Source organism: Ostrea edulis, chromosome 7 (genome assembly GCF_947568905.1).
Source record: "Ostrea edulis chromosome 7, xbOstEdul1.1, whole genome shotgun sequence".
Lineage (NCBI taxonomy): Eukaryota > Metazoa > Mollusca > Bivalvia > Ostreida > Ostreidae > Ostrea > Ostrea edulis.
In genome coordinates this window covers 80828252-80845491 of record NC_079170.1, presented here as the reverse complement: position 1 = coordinate 80845491, position 17240 = coordinate 80828252, and the positions used below count along the sequence as shown (strand labels likewise).

The 17240-nt window shown below is 34.4% G+C and overlaps 1 protein-coding gene across 1 annotated transcript in view; it reads left to right on the top strand.

The window, feature by feature from the left end:
* LOC125653748 (cadherin EGF LAG seven-pass G-type receptor 2-like) overlaps positions 1-2542 on the top strand; it is a 75951-nt gene extending 73409 nt beyond the window's left edge. The window contains exon 40 of the mRNA XM_056145464.1: positions 2248-2542. Within this exon, the coding sequence (XP_056001439.1) occupies positions 2248-2402 (155 nt within the window). The 3' untranslated portion in view covers positions 2403-2542. The remainder of the gene's footprint in view (positions 1-2247) is intronic.
* The last annotated feature ends 14698 nt before the right edge of the window (positions 2543-17240 follow it).

Below are 17240 nucleotides of genomic sequence, written 5' to 3'. Positions count from 1 at the left end.
AGAATATACAATAACATTGCGTATCATAGAACAGAATATACAATAACACTGTGTATCATAGAACAGAATATACAGTAACACTGTGTATCATAGAACAGAACATACAATAACACTGTATCATAGAACAGAATATACAATAACACTGTGTATCATAGAACAGAACATACAATAACACTGTATCATAGAACAGAATATACAATAACACTGTATCATAGAACAGAATATACAATAACACTGTGTATCATAGAACAGAATATACAGTAACACTGTGTATCATAGAACAGAACATACAATAACACTGTATCATAGAACAGAATATACAGTAACACTGTATCATAGAACAGAATATACAATAACATTGTGTATCATAGAACAGAATATACAATAACACTGTGTATCATAGAACAGAATATACAATAACACTGTGTATCATAGAACAGAATATACAATAACACTGTGTATCATAGAACAGAATATACAATGATTACTGTGTATCATAGAACAGAATATACAATAACACTGTGTATCATAGAACAGAATATACAATAACATTGTGTATCATAGAACAGAATATACAATAACACTGTATCATAGAACAGAATATACAATAACACTGTGTATCATAGAACAGAATATACAATAACACTGCATATCATAGAACAGAACATAAAATAACACTGTGTATCATAGAACAGAATATACAATGATTACTGTGTATCATAGAACAGAATATACAATAACACTGTGTATCATAGAACAGAATATACAATAACATTGTGTATCATAGAACAGAATATACAAGAACACTGTGTATCATAGAACAGAATATACAATAACATTGTGTATCATAGAACAGAATATACAGTAACACTGTATCATAGAACAGAATATACAATAATACTGTGTATCATAGAACAGAATATACAATAACACTGTGTATCATAGAACAGAATATACAATAACACTGTGTATCATAGAACAGAATATACAATAACACTGTGTATCATAGAACAGAATATACAGTAACACTGTATCATAGAACAGAATATACAATAACATTGTGTATCATAGAACAGAATATACAATAACACTGTGTATCATAGAACAGAATATACAATAACACTGTGTATCATAGAACAGAATATACAATAACACTGTGTATCATAGAACAGAACATACAGTAACACTATGTATCATAGAACAGAATATACAATAACATTGCGTATCATAGAACAGAATATACAATAATACTGTGTATCATAGAACAGAATATAGAATGATTACTGTATCATAGAACAGAATATACAATGACAATGTGTATCATAGAACAGAATATACAATAACACTGTGTATCATAGAACAGAATATACAGTAACACTGTGTATCATAGAACAGAATATACAATAACACTGTGTATCATAGAAATGAGTGCAGGAAATTCTCTTCGAATAAAGTGGTCTATTGATTTTTTCACCTCGAGTATTGGTAGGAAGCCTAATGTCTGAGTTAGCATGTAATCAAGTGTCAGCGATAGTACACTTTAGATTCAAAATACACTCAAGCTTTGGTACACTTTAGATATAAAATACACTCGAGCTTTAGTACACTTTAGATATAAAATACACTCGAGCTTTAGTACACTTTAGATATAAAATACACTCGAGCTTTAGTACACTTTAGATATAAAATAAACGCAAGCTTTAGTACACTTTAGATACAAAATACACTCGAGCTTTAGTACACTTTAGATACAAAATACACTCGAGCTTTAGTACACTTTAGATACAAAATACACTCGAGCTTTAGTACACTTTAGATACAAAATACACTCAAGCTTTAGTACACTTTAGATACAAAATACACTCAAGCTTTAGTACACTTTAGATATAAAATACATCCAAGCTTTAGTACACTTTAGATATAAAATACATCCAAGCTTTAGTACACTTTGGATAGAAAACATACTTATGATTTGTACACTTGGAATGCAACCTATACTAGTCTAAAAGCTTTAGTACACTTTCGATACAAAATACACTCGGACTTTAGTATACATACTCGAGATCTAGCAAATTTTGTATGCTAAATACATTCCAACTTTAGTGTATTATGGGTTCAAAATAATTGTACTCGAGTCGTAGTACAATTTATACTCAAAACTATTTGTAATTCCTCCTATCGTGAAGATTGTACTTATACATGTATGTCGCTATGAGTATAAAGCCTCTATATTTGCTCGCATTTTAGGTGGCAAGATATACATATTTGGCGGGATCTCGTCACAGCTTGGCCACACCCTCAATGACGTGGAGTGTTTTAACCCCCAGAAAAACTCCGTCTTCACGCCGACGAAATACCCCTTTCAAGTTCATTGGATCAAACGTATCGCATTAGGACATTGATACATGTATCAATTCGAGTCCAACGAGTACTACTATAAGCATCAGATAACGGAGAAAATTGTGAATAACATTTAATATACTATAGTATAATGAACGTAAGAATAAACATTGTATTGAAAGAAATAAATTCTGATATTGCTTGGATTTGTCACAGTTTGATTTTTTATGAATCCTTACATCTACTGAATTGTATATCATCTAAGAGGTAGGCGTAAGGTTGGCTTTTCTGATAAGTTCTTCATCGGCTTCTTACACAGTGCAGTCTTTGTTTCTATGTGTGTGAACTCGGATTTAGCAAAATTATAGATGTATCTAAACGTCTATACTTTAAACAAACTCGGTGAATCTTGTGCTTATAAAATAAAATAACTATATACATGTAGTTCATGTAAATATATAGGTATTGTCCAAACAATCACAAATTGTTGAAAAAGGCCATCTTTAACCAGCATTGTGGACAGGATTGATTGGCACAACAGTTTGGGGTGTTTAAAAGTGTCTTGGGAAGATTTCTTAGACCGCGAGTCTAAGGACCAGAGTAAGTGCAGTAAGCGTTTAAAGATTTGAGTTTCAATATATGTTGCTAAAAACATTCATCTCAAGGACCACAAAAGTAAAAGATATAAAAGAAGCATCTTCAGGTTATGTGAATTTAAGGATCTCCATGTCCCGACCCATGGTATGGATAAGAAATATCTTTATCGAAATAAAAATTTTTTTTCGAAAATCTTCTTTACAACTTTACAAGGTCCCAATATCAACCACACAGAGCTTTCCTAAAAACAAAGAAATCACCGTTAGACATAGCTTCACAAACTCTCTTAGCGTTACTCATAGATTATCCGCGTAATTCAATCAATGCGCTTTACATTCTCAAGTCATTTATCGTGAAAATTTTCTCCAATTAGATTACAATTGCATAAAGTACAGTGAAGTTCACATCTTTGTTCACCTACACCGAGAGGAAGGCGGAGGTTCGCATTTATATATTTTACGAATATTCTCCTTAATGTTCTTGGTAGCAATGTTGAGTATCGTTGATAATTGAAATTGGATTTATGAATTGTGTACATTCTTTCCTTTGAAGGTAGCGAAATATTTTGCCGTTATGTAATTTTAAAAAAAAATATTTTTTGAGCACTGAACATACATGGAAGTCTAAATTTGTAGTACCTCACCTATGGCTGGTCCCATCTCAGTGTTACTGATAAATTTGTAGTACCTCACCTATGGCTGGTCCCGTCTCAGTATGAGTGATAAATTTGTAGTACCTCACCTATGGCTGGTTCCGTCTCAGTATGAGTGATAAATTTGTAGTACCTCACCTATGGCTGGTTCCGTCTCAGTATGAGTGATAAATTTGGAGTACCTCACCTATGGCTGGTTCTGTCTCAGTATGAGTGATAAATTTGTAGTACCTCACCTATGGCTGGTCCCGTCTCAGTATGAGTGATAAATTTGTAGTACCTCACCTATGGCTGGTCCCGTCTCAGTATGAGTGATAAATTTGTAGTACCTCACCTATGGCTGGTCCCGTCTCAGTATGAGTGATAAATTTGTAGTACCTCACCTATGGCTGGTCCCGTCTCAGTATGAGTGATAAATTTGTAGTACCTCACCTATGGCTGGTCCCGTCTCAGTATGAGTGATAAATTTGTAGTACCTCACCTATGGCTGGTTCCGTCTCAGTATGAGTGATAAATTCCTGAAGTGACGTAAAACAAATAAATAATCAAATCCTGCGCGAAAAAAGGATTCCAGTTTATCTTGTGGTTGAACATCCGGATCTTAATGCATTCATCTGTATTTTTAGCTCTTCTGAGCCAAAGGCTCAAAGAGCTAATGCTATGGCCATTTGTGCGGTGTGCGGTGTGCGTAAACTTTTTAGAAAAAGGGCTATAACTCAAGAACCCCTTGGCCAATTTTTTTCAAATTTGTTACAGGGTATCATTGGCCCAAGGGCTTTCATACATACTAAATAGAGGGATGTGACCCTTTAACAAGGGGAGATAATCAGGAAAATACAAAAAAAATAGTGGTTGCTAAAAAATCTTCTTCTCAAGAACCACAGGGCAGATTATCACCAAACTTACACATACGGATGAGGATATGTTGTAGATTAAAAATTGTTCAAGGCATTACCCTGGGGCAAAGGGCGTGGTCTCAAGGTCACTTTAAAGTTGACCTAAATTTAAATTTTTTTTAAATTCCTTAAATCTTAGATATTTTAGTCATTATAAGGACTAGGATCATCAAATTTTGACAGTTGATGCATCTTAGGACCTTGTGTCAAGTTGTCTCAAAAGTAGGTCACGGTGACCTACTTTTTGAATTTTGCAGGTATTTATCTTAAAATTAATTTTGATGCATATCTTGGACACTTTGAAGCCTATGATCATCAAAACGTGTCAGTTGGTGGATCATGGGACCTTGAAATGCGTCAACTGAAAAATAGGTCACCGTGACCTACTTTCTGAATTTTATGGCTTATCATTTATAGATATATTTTAAGTTGTTATTTCAAATACTGAGAGGTTTAGAATCATCAAATCTTGTAAGTTGATGCATCTTGAGGCCTTGAAACATATTTATAAAAAAGTAGGTCACAGTGACCTACTTTTTGAATTTTGCAGATATTCAAATTTCACATTTTCAATTTTAGATGCATATTTTGGGCACTGTAAAACCTAGGATCATCAAACTTTGTCAGTTGATGCGTCTTCAGTCTTCGGTTTGTGTCGACCAAAAAGTAGGTCACCGTGACCTACTTTTGGTATTTGACAGCTAAATTACTATATTTCAGACACTATTTGACCTACAATCATCAAACATTGTCAGTTGATGCATCTTGAGTCTTCGGAGTGTATTGACCAAAAAGTAGGTCACTGTGACCTACTTTTGGCATTTGACAGTTATATTTATATATTTCAGTCACTAATTGACCTACAATCATCAAACTTTGACAGTTGGTGCATCTTGAGTCAACAGAGTGTGTCGACCAAAAAGTAGGTCACCTTGACCTACTTTTGGAATTTTGACGTCTATATTTATATATTTCAAATACGATTTGACCTACAGTCATCAAACTTTGTCAGTTGATGGGTCTTGCATGTTCGAAGGGTTTCGACCAAAAAGTAGGTCAACTTGACCTACTTTTGGAATTGGACACCTATATTTATATATTTCAGATACTATTTGACCTACAGTCATCAAACTTTGTCAGTTGATGCGTCTTGCATGTTCAAAGGGTGTTGACAAAAAGTAGGTCACCTTGACCTACTTTTGGAATTGGACGGCTATATTTATATAATTCAGATACTATTTGACTTACAGTCATCAAACTTTATCAGTTGTTGGGTCTTGCATGTTTAAAGGGTGTTGACGAAAAAATAGGTCACCTTGACCTACTTTTGGAATTGGACGGCTATATTTATATATTTCAGATACTATTTGACCTACAGTCATCAAACTTTGTCAGTTGATGGGTCTTGCATGTTCGGAGTTCGCTGACCAAAAAGTAGGTCACCATGACCTACGATTGGAATTTGACAGCTATATTTCAATATTCAGATACTAATTGGCTTAAAATCATCAAACTTTGTCAGTTGATATTTCTTGGGTTCTCAAAATATGTAGAGCAAAAAGTAGGTCACATTGACCTACTTTTTTTGAATTCTTAGGATTTAACTAAAGATTTAGAATACTAAGAGGCTAAGAATAGAAATGGTGGGGTTGTACAATTTATCAGAAGAGCGATTCTAGGCCCTTGGGCCTCTTGTTGTATATTTGATATGGATTTCATTAACCCTACTATTGTGTGGAGATATTGAAGAAAACCCTGGTCCATTCGAATATCAAACAGATTCAGAAGATTCGGTAGATAGCAATACTAATTCTCTTGATTTTTTGATAGAAAATTCAACTTCATTAGTGCATCTTAATATCCAAAGTATAAATAATAAGCTTGATATTATTCAAGCTGAGTTTGGTGGATTCGATATCATAACATTAAATGAAACCTGGTTAGATAAAAATATACTGCTACAGGGCTTTCAGGAACCATTCAGGCGTGACAGAGTGGAAAACCGATACGGAGGGGTAATTGTTTATATTAAAAATCATATTCCATGCAAACGCAGACTGGATTTAGAAGTCGAACAAATATAATACATTTGGCTTGAATGTTGTATATACAAAATGAAATTCCTCATAGGAACGTTTTACCGACCATCTAATTCGGAGGTCAGTAAATGGGAATATATAGCTTACTCACTGGAAAAGGCCAAAGATACACGCATTGATAATATAATCATCACTGGGGACTTTAACTGTAATTTATTTAACACAACCAATTCCAAAATGGGTGATATTATAAGTGATCAGGGAATGTCACAACTTATTTCAGAATGTACACATTTTACCGAAAATTCCGCAACATTGTTGGACCTATTGATTGTTAATAATATAGATATTGTTGAATTTTCAGGTGTTGGGGATAATATTCTCCCGAACACAGTACGATACCACTGTCCCATTTTTTGTGTATTAAAACTACCCAAATCACATACAAGAACTTATAAAAGAAAGATATGGTCTTTTTCTAAAACAGATTTCCGAGATTACCAAACTCACTTAAAGAATACAGATTGGGATGCTCTGATTTGTAAAGATATTGATCAAACATGCAATAACATATCAAACTGCCTTATTGATTCGGCCACAAAAACAATTCCAAATAAAATCATTACATCACGCCCTAATGAACCTCCATGGATGCACAACGATATTCGGAAATTTATTAGAATTCGTAAACGTCACCATTCAACTTCAACGGTATAGAAAAACAAGAAATATATGTATCAACAAAATTAGAAATGCAAGACAAACTTATTACACAAAAGTAGCTGATACATTAAAATCAGGTATAGTAAATTCTAAACAATGGTGGACAAAACTAAAAAGAATCATTAGTACTAAAAACTCGAGTACTTATCCCCCAATTAAAATTGATGAACACAGCCCGCCGATAAGTGACACTAAAGGAAAATCAGATTTATTTAATATTTATTTTTTGTTCCCAAGCAGTAGTAAACGATGAAAATATTGAGTTACCCTACGATGACAATCCTGGTGACATAAACACTCTTTCAAGCATAGTAATTTCTACTCAAGACGTTAAAGATGTCTTGGAAACACTCGATACAAACAAGGCCACTGAGCCGGATTGCATCAATCCTACTTTACTTAAACAAGCATCATCAACTATTGCTTTACCTTTAAGTAAATTTTATAATTCATCGCTTCATAGGTCTAAAGTCCCAAAACCAATGGAAAATAGCAAATGTTATCCCTGTATTTAAAAAAGGCAATAGTAGTATCGTCAGTAATTACAGGCCAATATCTCCATTAAGCATTCTTGGTAAATGGATGGAAAAGTGTGTCTTTAGATATTTATATAATTTTATTCATACCAATGCTATTCTTACGTCACATCAATCTGGCTTTAGGCCTAACGACTCTACAGTCAATCAATTATTAAGTATTACTAGTGACTTCTATAAGGCACTCGATCAGGGAAAAGAAGTTAGAGTTATATTTTTCGATATAAGTAAAGCCTTTGACAAAGTATGGCATAAGGGGTTATTATACAAGCTTGAAAAAATTGGAATTCGTGGTGAATTACTCGTTGTGTTTAGAAGTTACTTAAATGATAGGAAACAGTACGTCGTTATTAATGGTAGTAAATCAGACATAGGATACATTAGGTCTGGGGTGCTCCAAGGGAGTATACTTGGTCCTCTACTTTTTCTTATTTATATAAATGACTTAGTCATAGATATTCCATGTGTGGTCAAACTGTTTGCTGATGATACATTACTTTATATTGTTGTCGATAATGCAGACACTTCAGCATCTTTGCTTAATGAAGATCTCGAAAAAATCAACAAATGGTCAAAACAATGGCTTGTATCTTTTAATCCCACTAAAACAGAATGTCTAACTATATCTAATAAGGTCAAGAAACCTTTCCATTCTTCATTGATATTTAACGATGTTCATCTAAAAGAAGTCGAATCTCATAAACATTTAGGGGTCATTTTCAGTTGTAATTTATCTTGGCAAGTCCATATAGACGAAATAGTGAAAAAAAAACCTATTCACGCCTGAGTATATTACGAAGGGTCAAGTTTATCTTAGATAGAAAAACTCTGCAAAAATATATTTTTCATTTGTAAGACCCGTCCTAGAATATGCTGACATTATATGGGACAATATACCAGAATATTTAGTTAATAAAATTGAAAACATACAGTTAGAAGCAGCCAGAATAGTTACGGGAGGTAATAGACTAGCATCCAGGCATCTTCTATATAAGGAAACGGGATGGGATCCATTGTCAAAGCGTAGAGAAAATCATTGACTTATTCAACTCCACAAGATATACCATAACATGACTCCCAATTATGTAAACAATATAATTCAGTCTCTGAGAAATCAAGGTCACAACTACAACACAAGAGCAACTAATTCACTGCAAGAAATCAACTCTAGAACCAAGCTATACTTTAATTCATTTTTTCCATCTACAATAAGGAAATGGAATGCACTTCCTCGAAATGTCCAATTAAATCCATCTCTAGCTAGCTTTAAGAAATATCTTAATATAAGTGTCATTAATATTCCAAACTATTTTTATTTAGGAACAAGAATCGGACAAACTCTTCATGCAAAATTGAGATTAGAATGCAGTGCTCTTGATCTTCATATGTTTCAAAGAAAATTATTTAATTCACCCCTTTGCATTTGTGGAGAAGTAGAAAGTATTGATCATTTTCTTTTACGCTGTAATATGTACTCAAGAGTTAGGACCAATACAATTTTGACACTGCCATATCCACTTAATGTAGAATTATTGTTATACGGTAATGAAAATTTATCTGAAAGTGAGAACAACAGCATTTTTTATTTAGCCCAAAAATTTCTTGTTGAAAGTAAAAGGTTCTGAAAGCTGTTCTACTACATCTACATGTAATACTGTCATATTATATATAAAATATACTCATGTGCACCAAGGTTGTAATAAGTGGAAACCCTGTGTTTATTACTTATTGTTTATATGGCACAACTCTACAATTTATTATTTCAACTTTGTCTATAGTTTATATGCATTTGATCTGTATCGACACTTATCATACATATAAACGTGTGTTATTTTTTCTCCCAATACTCAATTCCAGCTTTTCTCTCTTATTCCTATTTCTTTTTGCAGGTATTGTAATAATTAGTATACGACTTATTTTACTTAGAATTTTCATTCACCTCTTACTTGTAAGATATTTAGAGCGAGATTAATATAAGCCTTTTGGCTTGTTTCTCAATTTATTTCATGTATAAGACATTGTTTGTAAACATTAGCGAATTATTTACGAATAAATATTGTTTAAACTAACATCCGGAACATTTTCTCTCTCTCGTTTTCAGCGCGATACAGGTGGCAGGGGACAGTTTCTTTGGTTTTGAAACATGTGGATAGGGGGTATACACCAAAGTCAGATTATGACAGACTAATGAAAAATCATATTTCCCTTTTATGTCAATACTTGTATTTCATATTAGTGTAGTTAATAAATTATGACCCTAAATTACATGTAATCTATAAATACTGGTGCTGGTGCACAAAACATGCTCTGAGCAGGTTCCCCTTTTTTGCTTTGATTTTCCCTCATTTGGGCTAATCCGCACCACCCCCACACCATCACAGTACCAAACATGGGGATTTAGACACTGTGCACAATCAAGAACCCTATCTGCCCTTCTCAAAAATCTACCTCTCATATGGGGCCATCCACCTTCCCTCACAGCTACAGACCTTTTGCTAGACCCTGCATGTTTTCACCGGAATTTCTTCAGCAACTGACCACGTGTCTTAGTTTCGTATTTGCACCCATCTATATGCTAGGAATCATGGTGACACCTACATGTTGTATATCAACATTTTTACTAAGCACTCAGCTACATTTGACATGCATCCTAAAATTATTGTATACATTTTTACACATGTAATATCACTTCAAATACAGGGTAATTCCATTTTTTGAAAAAGTTGACCGGGCCTATAGTGCGAAACTGTCCCCTGCTACCTTTAAGAATTCTGACATCTCATGTCATTGACGTCAACTCCCATTTTTGACAAATCTGACTTATTCTGAGTGAAACTACACCAATACATCATGTCGACCGCCCTAAATGTGTACGCAATAAAATTATTTAAAAACCCTACATTTCTGTGTATGATGTTGTCATTTTAGAGTGATGAGAGTGTTCGAGTAAGATCCCTGTGCCTAACAAATAATATTACAAGTATATTGTATCTATGGTAAAAGTGACCTTATATGTGGTGCTACATGCTGAACATGTAATCATGAGAACCTGTATAGAAAATGATGGATTAGAGAGAGATAAAGGGACATAACTGCTCTTAAAATCAAGAAAATTTCCAACTTCACTGTCTACTTCTTTACATACTGTATATGTATAGATCTGAAATATGCTCTAATTAAGTAAACAACTCCCCAACAAGATTTTGAATACCTGTTCTCTTCTTACATTCTATTCTATGCCATCCTAATAGTGAAAACTAAAGATTCATGCAATTCAGTCAAATGTCAAAGGGGAGGTGGCTTGTTTACAAGTACCACCCATAAATGAGAAAATGGTGTTAACTGTGTTTTTTGTGTACAAAATGTCTCTAAAATGACTTATTTCTCTATCTGCAAGTATTTTTTCATAAATATGTATCATGGTGCTGAGAAGAAATGTGATCTACTGTACCTGAGACCTGTCAATCAGTACAATTTGTTAATTACATGTAGAACATGTAAAACTACATGTAATCTATGTAAAAAGAATACACAGTATATGAAGTACCCCAAATAACATTATTTTAACCACTAAGCTTATTTACATGTACTTACATGTCACTATGATACTTGACCAGATTCTGGTTTTCCATAGTACTAAAGCATAGCTTACCCCCCTTGACTCTGTTGTCTACCATTGTGACACTAATGTGATACATCTATTGAAATAAGGGGTTGTATTACGTATCTAATACATTTATCTTGATAATATTAATGAAATTGACTGAATTCCATGGGTTTCAAAAAATGCCATTCTCTTAAAGGTGGCAGGGGACAGTTTCTTTGGTTTTGAAACATGTGGATAGGGGGTATACACCAAAGTCAGATTATGACAGACTAATGAAAAATCATATTTCCCTTTTATGTCAATACTTGTATTTCATATTAGTGTAGTTAATAAATTATGACCCTAAATTACATGTAATCTATAAATACTGGTGCTGGTGCACAAAACATGCTCTGAGCAGGTTCCCCTTTTTTGCTTTGATTTTCCCTCATTTGGGCTAATCCGCACCACCCCCACACCATCACAGTACCAAACATGGGGATTTAGACACTGTGCACAATCAAGAACCCTATCTGCCCTTCTCAAAAATCTACCTCTCATATGGGGCCATCCACCTTCCCTCACAGCTACAGACCTTTTGCTAGACCCTGCATGTTTTCACCGGAATTTCTTCAGCAACTGACCACGTGTCTTAGTTTCGTATTTGCACCCATCTATATGCTAGGAATCATGGTGACACCTACATGTTGTATATCAACATTTTTACTAAGCACTCAGCTACATTTGACATGCATCCTAAAATTATTGTATACATTTTTACACATGTAATATCACTTCAAATACAGGGTAATTCCATTTTTTGAAAAAGTTGACCGGGCCTATAGTGCGAAACTGTCCCCTGCTACCACAGGCCAAAACTTGACTAATGAACTCCTTCGTAACAAATCAAAGTAGACAATCGCTAGGATACAATACAAATGGAAAAAAAAGTTGTTCAATACAAATGAAAAATTATACAATAGAAATAGAATTGTTGCAATATAAATAGAAATTATACAGTATAGATGGAAAATTATACATGATATGTACAATAACAAGCATTCTGAGAGTATTGCATGACAATACATAGTCCCCTACCGGTTGCAATAATTACTGTACCACAACATTATTCAAAGTTCATTATGTAGTTTATGGTAAAAGGGAAAATTGGGGAACCAGGATAGGAAATCAACTACTATTCGAGTAGAGATTAGACCAGGGGGAAAAAAGAGAAATTTATAATTAGGTTTAATAGGTCTTTAACCAAGTCAATAAACTGTGACACGTAGGTAATCATGGATAATTTAGCTATATTGTTGTATTACTATGCTAAAGGTTAATGAGTGTAGTGCTCTTATCTACAGAGATAAGAAACTTGGATGTAAACTAACACTTCATGCTATTTTTCTAAGTTCAAGGGCCATAACTTCATGAAAAATCAATGGACCGAGACAAAATTCAAACTTGATCTGTAACTTGTTATGGCAAAGCAATGTACCAAATATCAAATGAATATCTGCAAGCACGTCAAAAAAAAAAAAAAAAAAAAAAAAAGGCCGGAAAACTGATAATTCATGATATTTTTCTAAGTTCAAGGGCCATAACTTAGTAAAAAAAATCAATGGATCGAGACGAAACTCGAACTTGATCTGTAACTTGTTATGTCAAATTAATGTACCAAATATCAAATGAATATCTGCAAGCACAACAAAAAAAGTCTGGAAAACTGACAATTCAAACTATTTTTCTAATTCAGTCCAAGGGCCATAACGAAGTAAAAACTCAACGGACCGGGACCAAATTCGAACTTGATCAGTAACTTGTTATGGCAAAGCAACATACCAAATATAAAATAAATATCTACAAGAACATAGAAAAAAGTGCCGAAAACTGAACTGACGGACAGACAGACGGACGGACGGAGCGCAAATCTAAAGTTCTCTTCGACTTCGTCGGTAGGGGACTAAAAATGCAAAATATAGAGTATATATAGAAAGAAAATTATACAATACAAATGGAAAATTATACTTGTACCGTGGAAATCGAAAATACACAATACAAATAAAAAAAAAAAATCATGCAACATGAATGGAAAGTATTAGCACACATCAAAAAAAAAAAAAAAAAAAAAAAAAAAACATACATGAAGTACAAATGAATAATTATGCTACACATGGAAAAAGTATACGATGCAAATAAAAAATTCTACAGAAGAAATGAAAAATTCTACAACAGAAAATGAAAATAATAATACAGAACAAGTGAAAAAGTGTACACAACAAATGAAAAATTATACAGTACACATGGAAAAGATCAAATATTGCAGCGTCTGACGTGCTATAGGAACTTTGACTGACTCCGCAAAGGGGGGGGGGGGGGGGGGGAGGTAGTTCGGTAGGTGTAATTTTAGTTTAGAGGATCTTATTCAAACTTCTCTTTTCAAGATAAATCTGCTTACTTGGTCGACCTAACGATTTTTGTCATTGTTGTTACAATTTAAATGTTTGCTTTGATAGATAAGGAGAGAAGGAATTTCCATCTTAATCACTTACGTGCTGTCCATAGAAACGCTATGATCATAGAGAACAAGTAAAGTAGTGTTCTGTGGTAAAATCGATAACTAAAGATTAACAAGAATGCCTGATCAACGAAATCTTGTGTCATCAATTTACTCGCAGTAGACGCTCAGGACATGGTTTTACAACCTTACCTCATTGTTATTTGAGAGAGCTTAAACCTTAATTTTACCGTCTGATGTTCGTCACCAGCCATGCCACGCTCACAGTTAATTTAACAAAGCTTGTATATATATATATATATATATATATATATATATATATATATATATATACACACCAATGTCCTGCTGATTTCGCACCCGTGCTAATTTCATACCCGCGCTGATTTCATACCCGTCCTGTTGTTTTCAGGGTGTTGATTTCTTTTCAGGCTTGAAAGAATTTAGCGAGGTCCGCGGCAGTAAAAAATTGATGTGTGCATTGTATGCTTTGCAGAGGAGGCAAAATATACCTAACTTGTTTCACTATAAATGATGTAATATGTCATGGCTGATATTAACCACCCCCACCCCAAAATCGTTGTTTCCTCTTTGAGAACGATCCATCATTCACGACAGAAAGATATAGCAAAGAAAACATTTCTTCGCGCATAAAATGTACAAATCATATTGGCTGATCAAACAATACCAAAGTATTAGATTTAGGACGCACACACCTTAAATTCGGCCTGTCCTTAATAAAATGATGGATGAGATGGTAAGTGGGCATGTAAATGATACAGCAGGCAGTATTGTGAACTAGTGTTTTACCTGAAATACGGAGTTATTGCATTGAAAGCGAACATTCAATCATGGTATGATTGGCGATACCATCTGCGTATTAATGTAAAATTATATTTAAGAAATTGCCCATACATGTACATGTATATGGAATCTAAATATTTTGAGATTTGCTTTGATTAAAAGCGCAAAAAAAAAAAAAAAAAAAAAAAAAAAGAAGAAAGAACAAAAAAAAAGGCGTAAAGAGGCCAAATAAAAAATATATTAATCGTTCGGACGAATTACCAATTTGATCTTACAAATTAGCAATTTGTTTGGACAAATAAGTAATTCGTTCGGGCGAACTACCCATTTGTTCGGACGAAATAGAAATTCGTTCGGACGAATTAGCAAATTCGTTTGTACGAATATGTAAATTTGTTCGAACAAATTCAAAATTTGTTCGGACGAGTTAGCAATTTGTTCGAGCGAATTTTTTATTAGCTACATGTATAAGGCAAAGCCGATGGCGTAATCAAACATCTTAGAGTGATGGTAGGCGAGCACAAAACTTAAATTGGGACACACACTGAAATAGGATTCAATTTTCCATATAAATGGGGCAGGTACATGCTTCGCCAAGCTTTAAAATAAAACGCGGAAAATTTAACTTGGAAATCAATAATATTAAGCAATATGAGCTGTATTTTCAAGAATTCTATTTTGCTGTAAAATTGTGGTATGATTATTTTCCAATATGCGTAAAAGTTTATCAGATAAATGCAATTATCTGTCAATCAGGGCCTATTACAACGGGAATCTGGATACCCTATCTTTATAGCACATAACAATTCTAGAACAGAAATGTCTAACACCAAAATCAAGGGGAGGATGTTATCGAAGAACATTTATCATAAAGATGAGGATCTCCTTTGGGACCCCAAAAGTATGAGGAGGGGACCCAAACATACTATTGCCCTCTAATTTTGAAAGTGAAATGGGGACACGAGCAGGCGCATAGCATCGTTGTTGAAAGGGGGAGCTGGGGGTAGCCAAAAAGGAGTGGGTGGGGGTGGGGGCAGCGGAACCTAAAATAATTTTAGCATGTAAAAAGGAGAAACATGGGAAGATTTTAAAAAAGTGTGAAGGGTACCAGACCCTCCCAGGCCTCCTACCTGTTGCGATGTCCCTGGTGAGTCTCCGCTGGGCCAACCCACCCTATAGGCCTATATTTATATACCTACATGTAGAGAGCTCTCTATAAATATTCCTTAAATGTTGCCAACTCGTCCGAACAAATTACGAATTCATCCGAACAATTTGCTATTTCATACAAACGAATTTCTATTTCGTCCGAACAAATTGATAATTAGTCCGAACGAATCACTAATTCATCTAATAAAATCGAATTACTAATTCGTCCGAACATTGGTAATTCGTTCGTGCGAATTGCTAATTCGTCCGAATAAATTGCTGATTCGTCGGAACAAATTGCTAATCAATTCGTCAGAACGAATTACTAATTTGTCCGAACAATTTGGCAATTCGTCCGAACGAATAATAATTTGTTTATTTGGCCTTTCTACGCCACCGTAGAAGAGAACAATAAAAACTTATAGCGGAATCATAAAATGAATGTACTGACACTCAAGATAGCGTGTGAAACAGGAAGAACCACCTCCTCAACTCTTCGCGGTAACCTAAGAAAATCTCTTTAAAATCTCCTCCATAATTTGTCTTGGGATTTTATCGCACTCGGTGAATGCATTTGAAGATAGAGATTATTGTACTTTCTTGGTGTACTTATTATCCCAGCTTGAGATCTGTTGTGACAGGGGACGGGTATTTTGAGATCTGATGTGACAGGGGACGGGTATTTTGAGATCTGATGTGACAGGGGACGGGTATTTTGAGATCTGATGTGACAGGGGACGGGTATTTTGTTGTTCTCAAACGTATAGATCAAATTCAGATTATGACAAACGAATAAAAAACTATTTCCCTTATGTCAATACTTGTATTTTATATTGGTGTAGTTAACACTGCATGGCCTTTTAAGAATTACATGCAACGCATCACAAAACATGCTCTGAGCAAGTGATCCTTTCTCGTTTTGACTTTCTCTCATATGGGCTAAATTCGCACCACTCAAACCTCATCAAAGTACCATGCGAAGGGGATTTCTAAGACACTGCGCACAATCAAGAACGCTGTCCGCCCTTCTCAGAATTATAGCGTTCATATGGAGCTGTCCACCTTCCCTCTTAGCTACAAATCTTTAGCTGGTACATATAAGCTCACCTGAGCTGAAAGCTCAAGTGGCCAATTCTGATCATCTTTTGTCTGTCGTCTGTCTGTCCGTCTGTAATTTTTTCACATTTTCATCTTCTTCTCCAGAACCACTGAGCCAATTTCAATCAAACATGGTACAAATTATCCATAGGTGAAGGGGATTCAAGTTGTTCAAATGAAGGACCACGTCTCCTTCAAAGGGGAGATAATCACGAAAATGCAAAAATAGGGTGGGGTCATTTAAAAGTCTTCTCAAGAACCACTGAGGCCAGAAAAGTTCAAATTTACACGAAACCTGCCTT